This window comes from Manis pentadactyla, chromosome 16, assembly GCF_030020395.1.
Source record: "Manis pentadactyla isolate mManPen7 chromosome 16, mManPen7.hap1, whole genome shotgun sequence".
NCBI lineage: Eukaryota > Metazoa > Chordata > Mammalia > Pholidota > Manidae > Manis > Manis pentadactyla.
Genome location: NC_080034.1, coordinates 5,970,064 through 5,986,050, shown reverse-complemented (window position 1 = coordinate 5,986,050; position 15,987 = coordinate 5,970,064). Strand labels below are relative to the sequence as shown.

At 40.4% G+C, this 15,987-nt stretch overlaps 1 protein-coding gene across 1 annotated transcript in view; it reads right to left on the bottom strand.

The window, feature by feature from the left end:
- Window positions 1-6,691: 6,691 nt before the first annotated feature.
- Window positions 6,692-15,987, bottom strand: part of LOC130681357 (basic salivary proline-rich protein 1-like) — a 46,199-nt gene continuing 36,903 nt past the window's right edge. The window contains exons 2-3 of the mRNA XM_057494271.1: window positions 10,951-11,011; window positions 6,692-6,840 (exon numbers count right to left, since the gene is read on the bottom strand). Of these exons, the coding sequence (XP_057350254.1) occupies window positions 6,814-6,840; window positions 10,951-11,011 (88 nt within the window). The 3' untranslated portion in view covers window positions 6,692-6,813. The remainder of the gene's footprint in view (window positions 6,841-10,950; window positions 11,012-15,987) is intronic.

Here is a 15,987-nt window from a genome sequence, read left to right as displayed (position 1 = left end):
AGCAGAACAAGAGATAAATGTTTGTTATCATAAACCACGGAGAATTTGAGATTGTTTATCATAGAGTTAAAGATCTGAGAAAAAAGTTGGCCAGGAAGGAAGAGCTCTGACGTACCTAATATTCTGTAGGCAACATGTCCTGTATCTGTAATATCTCATTTAACTGACACAATAATCCTGTGTGACATACTTCATCATCCTCATGTAATATATGAGAAAACAAGGATACAAGAGGTAAAGTAACTAAACCAAAACACATAGTGCTGTAGGGCTTTAGAACCAGATACATCCATATTTTAAGTTAGATTTTACCACTTATCAAATATAATATCACAGGCATGATGTAATCTCATTCAAAGTCATTGATATGTAAAACAGAGATACTACTAAATTCTTCTCACAGTGTACTTCTAAGGGCTGTTGGGAGCATTAAATTAAATAATGTATGTGAATGACCAATGAATAAATGAGTGAGTCTTAATTTATGTCACCCTAAATTAGGTCCTGAGATAAAGATTTGGTACAGACAGTTTAGGAAGCATGTGTGGGGGATGGGGGAAAGTGAGAGAATGAGATCAATAAAATGATCAAGTTACGATTTGGGGAAATAGGCTCAATCCCACCAAGACACCGTGTGGAATATATGTCAAGTAGCCCAATCCTTTCACAATTAACTACAAACTCAGGACAAAACAAACAAAAACTAGAAAGTAAAGTAACTGTAAAGTGAACAAGCACATTCTGGAAGAATCAAAACTTGGAAGAAGGATCAGAAGAAAGTTTCCCATCATTACAGATTTTACCCTGAGGACAGGCTAGAGTCAGCTTTGCACAATATGCCTAAAACTCTAATAGAAAACAGTCTGCCTGGCCGGGAGAACCAGAGGCACCACACATCCTGGAAAGATCTGAGAAAAGAGTGACCCAGAAAGGAAGGGCTCTGAACTCTGTTTATAAACTCTGCCCAAGTCTCTGAACCGTACGTAAGTGGGACAGACTCCAGCACCTCGGCTAAGGACAAAAGGAATGAGCAGAGATTTGGGCTGCTGCCCAGAAAAAATGTTTACAATTTGTTACAAGTTAATTTCCCACTTAAAAAAATAATTAACACTCTTTGGAGAAATATAATATAATCTAGAGTCTTCACTACATAACATTCTACAATGTCCAAGATAGGATCCAAAATTGCTCGGCTTATGTAGAACCAGGGAAATGTGACCCATTTTTAAAAGGCAAGAATATGAACTAAGATCAATCCCAAAATTATCTATCTGTTGAAATTAGAAAACACAGACTTAAGTCCAATCACATTGATAATTACATGATAATTACATTAAATGTTAATGGACTAAACACTCCAATTAAAAGACAGAGCCTGTTACAAAGAATAAAAAAGCAAGACCCAAAAATATGCTGTCTACAAAAGATGCACTTTAAATATAAAAGTACAGGTTGAAAGGAAATGAAAGGAAGAGATACACCATGTAAATAATAATCATGAGAAGGCAGGAGTGGTTATACTAATATCAGACAAAATATACTCAAAAATCATCCCACCAGAGAGGGAAGAAGGTAGGCTTGCCCCGCCTTGAGTGAAACAGTCGCCTGTGGCTCAAAGTCCTCAGGCCAGAAAACAGTGACAGACATGGTGTCAAAAACTATCTGCTGCTATAGGGAAATTTAGCTGAGCCACGGGGACACGAGGGACGTATCGATGGCCTCTGCTACAGGGTGGAGGAATGAACCAATTAGTGAGAGAAGTGTCAGAAAAAAAGATAAACAGAAAACTCTTCCACAGTAAACAAATAGAAACAATAGGCAAATGTAACAAACATCTTTCTTAAATGCATAGCCAAGCTCCCAAAACAGGGACCAGAAACTAAAAATCCAAGTGACAATCAAGTGACCTGATGCTACAGCTACAGGGGAAGGGAGTGAAATTTAGAGGCAGACAAAAATAGATTTTACAGCTCAGCAGGTTCTTGACTCTGATTGACAAAGGAGTTCAGGTCCCATCACTGCCTGTCTGCAAGATGGCCCCTTTCTACTAAGAAAGACATTTGTGGCCTCTCATTCATTCTTCAAGGCCCTGGCCCCCTGGAAAGAGATCCTGCGTCTGTCACGCTCTTTTCTGCTGTAAGCAACAGAAAACTGACCTGGAGGTGGGGGAGGGGGAGTGTGGAGAAAGAGGGAATTCTTGGCTACGTGAATGAGCCTTAAGCTTTGCTGGATTCAACACTCAGAAAATGTCAGCATGACCTGCTCTCAGTCCATCTCTCAGCTCTTCTTTCGTCTGTGCTGGTTTCCCTCATGGGGATTCATTCCACGTGGCAGCAAGGTGGCAGTCAGCATCTCCAGACTTGCATCTCTGCTGCTCCTTGCCAGCAAATAAGAAAGACTCTTTCACTGTGGACAGACAAAAGTCCTGGGTCTGACTGATGAGCCAAATGGGGTGACTGATTCATTCATTCCTCCACCCTGTAGCAGAGGCCATCGATACGTCCCTCGTGTCCCCTTGGCTCAGCTAAATTTCCCTATAGCAGCAGATAGTTTTTGACACCATGTCTGTCACTGTTTTCTGGCCTGAGGACTTTCTCTGAGCCACAGGCGACTGTTCCACTGAAGGTGGGGGCAAGCCTACCTTCTTAAGCCAATCACCCAGGGGACGCAATTCTGATTTTCCAGCTAAATCATATTCCCACTTCCGGAACACAGGGTGAAATCCACTTAAGTGGCTGAAGCAGACACTTTAGCTCCTGATGTCACCTCCCCTTGTTGCTCTGCCCATTTCAGCTTTAGCTGTGATAGAAATGTCTGTGCATGCTGAACCCATCCCACCTCAAGCACGTGTCCTGGGTTTCTTGATTTTTCTGCCTAAAGGTTCCCCGAAGCTTAAGGAGTTTGCTCAGCCCACACAGAGGCACAGGCCAGAAATGAGGGGGAGTTAATGTCTCTGATAGCAACATACAACCAAGCAGACATGAGGACAGCAGATAATTCCCCAGCCTTCCCGCCTTCAGAGGAATGAAGCCCAGGGACAGTCCGATGGGTCCTCGGAGGATGCTCGGAAGGGCTCAGCCCTCATTGCCCGCAGTGGCCATCAGCTGGGTGACTCACTCTTGCTGACCCTCCCTCATTCCACATGTCACTCTTCCTACTCCCTCTCTGCTGCTTCTTGAAGTCACCTGCCAGATAGAACCCATGCGCTCCCAGCTCCCATCCCAGCCCTGCTTAGGGGGAATCCAAGCTAATCAGCTCTGTGGACTAGAAACGAGCTAGAGGATGGCTTCTCTGGAAAGACCAGGACACAGTTACCAGAATGGTGAATCTGAGTAGCACAAAACCGCACATTTCTGCTATGACCCTCCAGTCCCCCAGCCTCCTCCTGTCTACGCCAGGGCAGGTCACACCTTCCCGTCCACTCTGGAGAGATTTCTAAGTGCCTTGTACCCCCTCCGCTAGAGTGACAACAGGGACAAAACTTGGATACTGATTCAGCTTCTCTTTTTCTCTTTTCTTCCTTTTTTCCAAAAGTAATACAAATTCAAATTCATCAGCTCTGTATTTTCCTAAGGATCATGTCCACAAATAATACTGGTCTCCTTTCAGATTCCGACCGCCTCTCCTGCTACTGAGCCGTGGGCGGGCCCCCAAAGTGCCCGCCTTCCTCCTCACACGCGGAATCAGCCATGAGAAAGCCTCTGCTCAGCTCACCTCGTTCTTACTACCTTTGGATTCATGTTCCCAGCCAGAAGGCCCGGACGAGGGTAACATTATCTCTTCTTCCTCCTCCTATCTTTAGACTCCATGTGGTTCAGGACCAGAGAATGACCATGAGCACAAACAGTACAGGAATTAATCATTTTTTTCACTTTAATCCATTCAAAAATCTTTCCCAAACCCCCCAAAATTCTCTATACTCCTTTTCTTTCATTGAAATATCTCTGTAAAGAGATATCCCTGCTTCGAAAGTGCTAATCTCCTTCTTTAATCCAGAAAAATGTAAATATCTCTAACTACACATTTTCTTGCATTTCACTCACATTTTCTACATCACCTAATCTATGAAATGTATGTGAGTATGTAGGGTTGTCTAGAATGACGGTTGTGCTGGCAGCCACCAGATGAACCCAAGGTCCCAAAGAAGCTCCCAGGGAGAAAACCCCGCCCGCGAACCCAAACCAGCAGGTGGCGCCAGACGGCACCTCCTCCCAGCCAGCACCACGGGTTACATCTCGCTCCCAAAGCTGCCTGGTCCCCGGTCTTGGTGCACATTGCCAGAGGCACAGATGACACCGCCCTCCTCCAGCCTCTCCAGGTGACTCCCACCAAATTCACTCCTTGGGGGCGGACTTCTACTAGGACACAGCACAGAATCCCCAAATGAAGTTTCCTAATAACTATTAACTATTACTTAACACAAAAGAAACCTTTTGTGATTCATTGTTCCAGCACACGTGACAAAGGTAAAATCAGGACTCTTGTACAAGTAGACAATAAATATGTGCCAAATATTTTAACGTATTAATTAATGAGAGAATGATTAAGATGCTACAACCAGTTCAAAGGAAAAAGCCAAAGAGCAGACAGATACACAAGCAATCGAAAATGCTGAAATGAATTTACTAATGGATATAAAACTGGCCTCCACCAGACAAAACTCATTTGAATTACTGTTTCTACAATTGCAAAGTTATAAAATAGCTCAGTTAAAGAAAATGAAAGGTGAAAAACCTTGTAGAAAAAGATAACTTTTAAAGGCACACTAGACAACACCTAATATTCACTGGAAATAAACCCAGTAATTTTTTTTGCCCATTTCAATGATTTTCTTTAACAATCTCCCTTGTCCCCCCTGTGATCATAATAATCTCAAAAATTATTTCTGTATACATAAAAATGTCTAGTCTCATTAGATCTTGCCTAATTATTTACATACATGCATTTGTTGTTAATTAAAGATTGCTTTGCATATCTATAGTCATATGGTATTGAACGAGTACTCAGAACACAATATCGACTACTGTCTGGAATTTTCATAAGGGATCCTGGAGTGAAAGGAAGGATACGACCCCTATACAATCAGGTGACCTGGAAGGATTCACTGAGCAATGCTTAGTTTTCCTTGAAAAAGACACCCAGTCATCTTTCCTTTCTTTTTTTTCCCCACCATTTCAGTCTTTCACAATTTTGCCTGCTAATCCATGAAATACTATTAAGATCTAAGATTAAGAAAAAATTTTATGTATGGATATAGGAAGATCTCCACTATAATTAAGCCATTTAAAAAAATCAAGGACTTATGATTATTGCCACATTATTTACAATAGCAAAGTTAGGGAAGCAACCAAAGTGTCCATCAAGGGATGAATGGATAAAGAAGAGGTGGTACATATACATATACACAATGGAATATATTCAGCCATTAAAAAGAAACCCTGCCATTTGTAACAGCATGGATGGACCTACAGGGTATTATGCTAAGTGAAATAAGCCAGGCAGAGAAAGACAAATACTGTATGATTTCACTTATTTGTGGAATATAAAAACGAAACAAAACAGAAGGAACAGAACAGCAGTAGATTCATAGACACTGAGAAGGGACTGGTGGTTACCATGGGGGAGGGGTTGGGGGGAGTGGTTAACAAGGGTGAGGGGGATAAAGGAGCACAAAAATTCCCAATTATAATGTAAGTTGGTCCCAGGGATAGTAGTACAGCAGGGAGAATATAGCCAATGATTCTGTAACATCTTCCTATGTCGACAGACAGTAACCACACTAGTGGGGGTGAGGCACTAATAAAATGGGCAACTGTTGAACCTCTGCATTGTATACTTGAAACCAATATACAATCATATATCAACAATAATTCAAAAAAAAAAGCAAGGAGTAGAGATGGTCACATCAATGTAAAAAAGGGTGTGGGAATACAGAATACATGCATTTTGTTATAAAATATCTCTGGAAAGTTTTTTTAGCACTTATTCTATTGGTTACTTCTGGCAAGGGTAACAGGGTGACAAGAACTAGAAGCTTTTCATATATGTATTTATGCATTTTGTTATGTTTTTGAATTTTGAAATTTGAGATTTATTTCCTAGTCAGTAAACTAGCATTTTTAAAAAGAAAAAATAACATAGAGCTTACATACTTCCACTTTTCAAGTATTCATAGGAACCGCCTCTTCTTTTCAGTCTCTTTTCCTTACCTACTCCTAATTCTTCATATTTGTCTTTAGTTACATAAAGCACAATATGACTGAATAATCAGTCTTAGAACTCCACTTTCATTAAATTTCACAGCAAAAACCTTAATCCTAATAAGCAGATTCTTAAGAATACGTAAATTTTATGTATATTTTACCACAATTTTTAAGAAAGAAAAATAGAATACCTTGAGTTTCCCGGACACCAAGGTGACCGTTTGCCCTGAGATGTGTCGGGACTGTGTCCCTCCATGATAGGTCACTGCCTCCCTTTGTCCGTCAGGCCCAGGGAGTGTGAGTGATGCCGGCCCAGACAGATGCCCAGGTTAGCTGGAAAGAGAAGCAAGCTGATATCAAGGGGATCTTCCCAGAGCAGGGCCCAACATATTACAGCAGGTCAATAAGTCTTCGCTGAATTAATTAATTAATTAGCTTTGACCATTATTTAGTACTATTTTCATATTTGAAATGCTTGGTCCTTTCATCCAGTATTTATCCTTCTTCTCTGACCCATCAGCAGAGGTCAATCTGTCATAAGCCTTGAGAGGTAAATCCCCTTGGATTCCATTTAGACAGAGAAGTATTCCACTAGTTCCTGTACGGAGGATTAATCTGAGAGGCTGACTCCCATCTCCTGCAAAGATTAGAAAAAATTGTTTTAGCCTTCTGGGATTCTCATAAATTCTCTCTGCCCCTCTCATGGCAGTACCCTTCCCTTCCAATCTGGCAGCAAATGGTGATAGTCTAAAAATATCAGACGAAGACAAAAGGAACATTTTCTCTCCTCAGTGACTCTACAAAAACCACAATTATGTTCTAAGAAATTCTTAAAACAGAAAGCAAAGAGCTTAAAACACACAAACCTGAAAACATTTCCCAAATGCACAATATATTCAAAAAGTACAATTCTGACACCAAGTGGTAAAAAAATGGTATAAGCCTTTGACTGAAAAAATACTACAGCTGGTACTGTTATGGGATATTTGGTAGGCCAAAAAGTTTATATAGTCAGTATTATGTGATTGTCTAAGACTCATTATCAATACCACTTCCTCCACATCGCTAGTCATCAGGGAATGCAAATCAAAACCACAATGAGATACCACTTCACACCAGTTAGATTGGTCACCATCCAAAAAGCAAGAAATAACAAGTGAGGGTAAGGATATGGAGAAAAGGGAGCCCCCTACAGTGGGAATGTCAACTGGTGCAGCAACCATGGAAAGCAGTATGGAGGTTCCTTGAAACACTAAAAATAGAAATACCATAAGACCCAGTAATTCTACTTCTAGGAATTTACCCAAAGAAAACAAAATCTCTGATTTACAAAGATATATGCACCCTTATGTTTATCACCAGATTATTTACAATAGTCAAGCTAGGGAAGCAACCAAAGTGTCCATCAGTAGATGAATGGATAAAGAAGAGGTGGTACATATACACAATGGAATATTATTCAGCTATAAAAAAGAAAATCCTGTCATTTGCAACAACTTGGACAGACCTTGAGGGTATCATGCTAAGTGAAATAAGGCAGGTGGAAAAAGACAAATACCATATGATTTCACTTATTTGTGGAATATAAACAAAACAAAACAAAATAAACAAAATAGCAGTAGACTCATAAACACTGAGAAGTGACTGGTGGTTAGCATGGGGGAGGGGTTACAGTTAGTGGATGGGGAGTGTGAGGAGGGGGATAGAAGGGCACAGAAATTCTCAATCATAAAATAAATTGGTCACGGGGACAGTAGTACAGCATGGAGAATACATCCACTCATTCTGAAACATCCTCCTATGTTGACAGATAGCAACCGCACTAGTAGGGGTGAGGATTTGATAACATGGGTAACTGTTGAACCACTGTGTTGTATACTTGAAACCAATATAATATTGTATATCAATGATACTTCAGTTAAAAAATTACCATCTTCCATCTAATCATTTTTTTAAAAAGAACATTAGTATTGCTCCCTACATAGGGTTGCTGTGAGAAATAAGTAAGTTTATAAAGAAAAAGAAAATTTTAATGCCTGGTATACAATTAGTGGTACATAAACGTTAACTTTTGTTATTGCCTAATTTTGTGTCTGCTAGGTTAGAGACACTCAGCGAGTTGTCCTGTGTCCTCAAGGTGCAGGCGTGAAGAAGGGAGACAAAGAAAATGACAAATGAAACGAAGCATGAGCAGGAGCTGTGAGAGACATGGCTGGCAGACACAGGGAAGGCACACCAGAGAGACCAGTCCCTTCAGAGTGTTTTCTCTAAGACTCACCCCTTCCTCAGACTAATATAGCAACTATATTAGTAACCTGTGGTCCTATTCATTAGCCATGTGTAGTTGACCCTGGATTGGACACCTGTCTCATACTGGGCCCATCAAATCTTTTCTAGGAATCTGGATTTGAAACTTTAATGCATTCGTTAGTCTGAGACGCCGACTTGAGCCAAGGGTATAAACAGTTGTACTACCAGTAAGGTGGTCATGTACACAGAGAAACAGGAGAAGCCTACCTACAGAGAAAAACGAAACAGAATTACAAAGAGAGGCAACGATGAGAGATAGTCCATGTGTTCAGACAAACAAAAGGATATTTTAAGGAATGAGCTGTCTGGAGTCCTAATGCTCTTCCAACACATGGTTCAAGACCTGAAGATGGCTTCATGTGCCACTGCCCTTGAATTTCGAGACAGCCCTATATTTTGATAATAAATTTGTCCTCATCACTAAATCTTGCCTCAGTCAGTTTGTAATTTTCGACTAAAATAATCTTAACTTAGACACTGGGTAAGTTCAAACATTAACTTCTCATCCAATATGTTCTTAAGTAATTCAAATTTAATTCTTGGAATTAAGTGTACCATCATTTAAAAGATATAATTATGCACTATGGGTCAAATTTCATTTTTCACCAATGGAATGGTTGTGTCTTTGTAGGATGCAAAGGCTATCAGCTCGAGTCTTTAATTGAGAGGAAAATATTTATGTAAACCTACAGAGAAAAAGGCTCATTTGTATTTAAAATTTTATGAATATTTTCTTTATTTTGCAATATATACATGTATCAAATCACCATTGATCATCATCTTAAACTCACACAATGTTACATGTCAATTCTACCTTAATATAGCTGGAAAAAAACTTTATAACAAAAAAGCAAATAAATAGATAAATAAAAATAAAATTGTATGAATATTTACCTTTAACATTTTCCCTAGCTTATTAAATTAACGTATGGGCAAAATATGCAAGTTTATGTTTCATAAGCACAAATATATTAAAGTGAAATAAACACGGAAAAAACCTCATCTGGTATAGAGATCAAGTACGAAAGCATGTTAAATTCCTGGCAGTCAGCTCTCCACAGCTTATGCATGTGCATGCTATAGTCATTGTGTTTAAGAAAATATATAAATCAAATTTTGTAAGTAATCTTTAAATTTACAATACATAAAAAGTTTTAACAAGTTGTCTAAAGCCCCACCAACAAATCCTTTGCTTATTTTTCAGCTCAGATATAATTTTTATGCAGTGCATAATAAATGTACAAGTTTTTGCCTTGCTTTTTTTCCCAGTAATTTGTGAACATTTTCCTTTCTATTGAGCAATCTCCAAAATAAAATTTTTGACAATTAAAAGATGGAGGTGGTAGGCAAAAGAGAGAGGTTGACCATATAACAGAAGCCTTGTTTGGCTACCCTAAGCATGCTATTTTTTAAGATGCTTTCATGGTGTATAAAAACTTTTAGAGACACAAGTCTCTATGCCAAGGGTGGTGCCTTTAGACACACACAGACACACATTCCCCAAAGTCATGCATAAAGACGGAACACGCAGGGTCACATTTCAGTGAGTAGTTTACTAGCTAAACAGAAGTAGGAAGATAAAGAACATACCAAACCAGGTTTGGGTTACTTATATGAGTTCCTCAAATGTAGGGCCATATTTTATTTATATTCATATTCCCCCAAAAGTATCTATCCTACAGTATGCATGACGGTAAAAAAAACATACATATTTGCAATTTAGAATAAAAGGTACCTTCAAGATGTCTACTCAGGTGTCTCATACCCTTCACATCTAGATATGCTCGGCCAGAACCACTATTACACAGTCTCTGAAAGTTCCAAACTTCTGCAATTCTTACATGTATCTACTAGGGGGAGTTTTGTTCATTGTCACTTCCACTTTGATGTTTGTTTCTGCACAATTTCAGTTCTGCACCAAGACTCAGGCATGAAACTCAGCCTTTTACTCAATTCAAAACACATGCCACGACCACCCCCCAACCAAAGAAAGAGGGAAAATTTGCTTATCAAATTTTTCATGATTGCAGTAGAATTTACTGAGGACTAAGAGACAAGATGTGTCTCAGGAAGAATTTCATAGTACAGCAGTCCCCCCTTCATGGCAGGGGTATGTTCTAAGACCCCAAGGAGATGGCTGAGAGCACAGAGAGTACCAGACTCTCTCCATATTTTTGTCTTATACGTACATGCCTATGATGAGGTTTAACTTATAAATTAGACACAGTAAGAAATTAACAACAATCACTGATAATAAAATAGAACAATCATGACAATACACTGTAATAAATGATGTGAATGTGGTCCTTCTCCCTCTTTCAAAATATCTTACTGTGCTGTGCTCACCCTTCTTCTTCTGATGATAAAACACCTATGTGTGAGATGCAGTGAGGTGAAGGACATGGGCATTGTGACATAGAGTTACGTTGCTACTGACCTTCTGAGGATATGTCACAAGGAGGGTCACCTGCTTCCGGATGTCAGCTGACTGTGGGTAACTGAAATGATGGAAAGAGAAATGTCAGATAAGTCGGGACTACCATATAAATAAAGTTAAAATACCACAGTGGCTATTACTGCTCATAAAAGTTCTTCTCAGATGACACTGGAAATTTTTCACCAGCTGTTTTGTTCCTCTTAGGCCCAGGCACAAGCCATTCCCTTTCATATCCGTGCTCTCTCATTTCTTTTTTCCCAAATTGCCCCAAGAGTTCCAAATATGTCTTCCTCTACCATGGAGCACTAGTCAACAAACCTGAGAAGGGATATAAGCAGGACACCTAGTATGCTCATTAGCATACGAAATGGCATTTAGTTTAACAGGATCTGAACTTCTGGTTTAAAGAACAAAGAATAAAGAAAGTAGTTCCCTCTTTCCCTCCCAGAAATCATCTAAAAACTACCAAGACAACAAGAAATTAAATGCTTGACTCTTCTCTGAGGAGTCTGGAGACACCTGACATTCAAACCACAATACAGTTAGAGAAGAGGTTAGAATCAGAGAAGATTAAGTCAAAAGAAAACAGAAAGAGTTTTCTTTCTGCTGTGAATCTCAGAAATAACCAGCAATATATAGGTAAAGGACACTGCATTAGATTTCTCCAGAGAAACAGAATCATTAGCATATTATATATATATATATATATATATATGTAACATTTATGTATATAATATATATGTTTATATATTGTATTGTATTATATGAGATTTATTATAAGGAATTGGTTAAGGCCATTATGAACCCGGGCAAGTTTTAAGACCTGCTAGGTAAGGCAGGAAGATGAAGACCCAGAGAGCCACAGGTTTAGTTTCGGTCTAGCTCTAAAGGCCTGAGAACGGGGAGGGGTGATGTTATAATTCCTGTCAAAGGCTGGCCGACACCAGAACCAAGAAAATGTCTCAGTTTGAGTTGAAAGCAGTCAGGTAAACACTGCCCTCCTACTCAGGGTGTGGCCAGCCTTTTTGTTCTATTTAATCCTGCCACTGATTGGAGGAGGCCCACTCACCTTAGGAGAGCCATCTATTTGGTCAGTCTACCAATTTAAATGTTAATCTCATCCAAAAACATTGTCACAGAAATACCCAGAATAATGTTTGAAAGTTAAGTTGCTGAACACTGAGATGTCTGACCTCTACTCCTGGGAGAAAGGGGGGCTTCCCCAAGCCCAAGAGAAATTACCTAAAGATCCTAATATCAGCCCTGCCAGGTGATCGTACAATAAAGTTTACCTGTTGACTGATTCTCCCTATACATTCAGAATTTCAAAGTCTTGCACTGCCTTACCACTTAATATCAGCAGATGGCCAAGGATCACCAGATACTTGAGGAGAAGGCTCTAATGTGAAGATGGTAATGAAAAAAGAAATAAAGAACTTGGATAACGAAATATGCAGAAAGAAGAATAAAACATTCAAGAAATTTTTTAATTCTTAGAAATTAAAAATGTGGGGGGTGGGGCGGAAGATGGCGGCGTGAGTAGAGCAGCGGAAATCTCCTCCCAAAACAACATATATCTATGAAAATATAACAAAGACAACCCTTCCTAGAATAAAGACCAGAGGACACAGGACAATATCCAGACCACATCCACACCTGAGAGAACCCAGCGCCTAGCGAAGGGGGTAAGATACAAGCCCCGGCCCCGCGGGAGCCGAGCGCCCCTCCCCCCAGCTCCCGGCGGGAGAAGAGCAGGCAGAGCGGGAGGGAGACGGAGCCCAGGACTGCCGAACACCCAGCCCCAGCCATCCGGGCCAGAGTGCAGGGCACTCGATACTAGGAAAACAGGGCAGCAAGAATAGTGAGCAGGCACTGGAGGCTGGGCGACAGAGGGCATAAGAAAACCGCGCGACCATTTTTTTTTTTTGCTTTATTGCTGCTTTGTTTTGGCGAGCGCTTTTTGGAAGTCTTAAAGGGACAGGGACCCCAATATTAGGGAAACAGGGCAGAAAGACCGGTGAGCAGAGGCCTGAGGCTGGCACCGGAGAATAAAGAAAAACGAACGACCACCTTTTTTTTTTTAATTAAAAAAATTTTTTTTCTTGTTTTTTTTTGTGGTCGTTTTGTTTTGGCGGGTGCTTTTTGGAAGTCTTAAAGGGGCAGGGCGGGCCACTTAATCCAGAGGTAGGGAATCCGGGATCTCTGGGCACCCTAACCCCTGGGCTGCAGGGAGCAGGGAGGCCCCTTACGGAGATAAATAGCCTCCCAGCAGCTCCCGCTCCAACGCGAATCCACCATTTTGGAGCAGCTGCCCGAGCCAGGCCACGCCCACAGCAACAGCGGAGATTAACTCCATAGCAGCCGGGCAGGAAGCAGAAACCCTGTCTGCGCGCAGCTGTGCAGCACAAGCCACTAGAGGCCGCTGTTCTCCCAGGAGAGGAGGGCCACAAACCAACAAGAAAGGAAGTCCTTCCAGCCGTCACTCGTCCCAGTTCTGCAGACTATTCCTATCACCATGAAAAGGCAAAGCTACAGGCAGACAAAGATCACAGAGACAACACCAGAGAAGGAGACAGACCTAACCAGTCTTCCTGAAAAAGAATTCAAAATAAGAATCATAAACATGCTGACAGAGATGCAGAGAAATACGCAAGAGAAATGGGATGAAGTCCGGAAGGAGATCACAGATGCCAGAAAGGAGATCGCAGAAATGAAACAAACTCTGGAAGGGTTTATAAGCAGAATGGATAGAATGCAAGAGGCCATTGATGGAACTGAAATCAGAGAACAGGAACGCATAGAAGCTGACATAGAGAGAGACAAAAGGATCTCCAGGAATGAAACAATATTAAGAGAACTGTGTGACCAATCTAAAAGGAGCAATATCCGTATTATAGGGGTCCCAGAAGAAGAAGAGAGAGGCAAAGAGATGGAAAGTATCTTAGAAGAAATAATTGCTGAAAACTTCCCCACACTGGGGGAGGAAGTAATCAAACAGACCACGGAAATACACAGAACCCTCAACAGAAAGGATCCAAGAAGGGCAACACCAAGACACATAATAATTAAAATGGCAAAGATCAAGGACAAGGAAAGAGTGTTAAAGGCAGCTAGAGAGAAAAAGGTCACCTATAAAGGGAAACCCATCAGGCTAACGTCAGATTTTTCAACAGAAACCCTACAGGCCAGAAGAGAATGGCATGATATATTTAATACAATGAAACAGAAGGGCCTTGAACCAAGGATACTGTATCCAGCACGACTATCATTCAAATATGACGGTGGGATTAAACAAGTCCCAGACAAACAAAAGCTGAGGGAATTTGCTTTCCACAAACCACCTCTACAGAACATCTTACAGGGACTGCTCTAGATGGGAGCACTCCTAGAAAGAGCACAGCACAAAACACCCAACATATGAAGAATCGAGGAGGAGGAACAAGAAGGGAGAGAAGAAAAGAATCTCCAGACAGTGTATATAACAGCTCAATAAGCGAGCTAAGTTAGGCAGTAAGATACTAAAGAGGCTAATCTTGAACCTTTGGTAACCACGAATTTAAAGCCTGCAATGGCAATAAGTACATATCTTTCAATAGTCACCCTAAATGTTAATGGGTTGAATGCACCAATCAAAAGACACAGAGTAACAGAATGGATAAAAAAGCAAGACCCATCTATATGCTGCTTACAAGAAACTCACCTCAAACCCAAAGACATGTACAGACTAAAAGTCAAGGGATGGAAAAACATATTTCAAGCAAACAACAGTGAGAAGAAAGCAGGGGTTGCAGTACTAATTTCAGACAAAATAGACTTCAAAACAAAGAAAGTAACAAGAGATAAAGAAGGACACTACATAATGATAAAGGGCTCAGTCAAACAAGAGGATATAACCATTCTAAATATATATGCACCCAACACAGGAGCACCAGCATATGTGAAACAAATACTAACAGAACTAAAGGGGGATATAGACTGCAATGCATTCATTCTAGGAGACTTCAACACACCACTCACCCCAAAGGATAGATCCACTGGGCAGAAAATAAGTAAGGACACGGAAGCACTGAACAACACAGTAGAGCAGATGGACCTAATAGACATCTACAGAACTCTACATCCAAAAGCAGCGGGATATACATTCTTCTCAAGTGCACATGGAACATTCTCCAGAATGGACCACATACTAGGCCACAAAAAGAGCCTCAGAAAATTCCAAAAGATTGAAATCCTACCAACCAACTTTTCAGACCACAAAGGCATAAAACTAGAAATAAACTGTACAAAGAAAGCAAAGAGGCTCACGAACACATGGAGGCTTAACAACACGCTACTAAATAATCAATGGATCAATGACCAAATCAAAATGGAGATCCAGCAATATATGGAAACAAATGACAACAACAACACTAAGCCCCAACTTCTGTGGGACACAGCAAAAGCAGTCTTAAGAGGAAAGTATATAGCAATCCAAGCATATTTAAAAAAGGAAGAGCAATCCCAAATGAATGGTCTAATGTCACAATTATCGAAATTGGAAAAAGAAGAACAGATGAGGCCTAAGGTCAGCAGAGGGAGGGACATAATAAAGATCAGAGAAGAAATAAATAAAATTGAGAAGAATAAAACAATAGCAAAAATCAATGAAACCAAGAGCTGGTTCTTCGAGAAAATAAACAAAATAGATAAGCCTCTAGCCAGACTTATTAAGAAGAAAAGAGAGTCAACACAAATCAACAGTATCAGAAACGAGAAAGGAAAAATCACGACGGAACCCACGGAAATGCAAAGAATTATTGGAGAATACTATGAAAACCTATATGCTAACAAGCTGGGAAACCTAGGAGAAATGGACAACTTCCTAGAAAAATATAACCTTCCAAGATTGACCCAGGAAGAATCAGAAAATCTAAACAGACCAATTACCAGCAACGAAATTGAAGCGGTAATCAAAAAACTACCAAAGAACAAAACCCCCGGGCCAGATGGATTTACCTCGGAATTTTATCAGACATACAGGGAAGACATAATACCCAT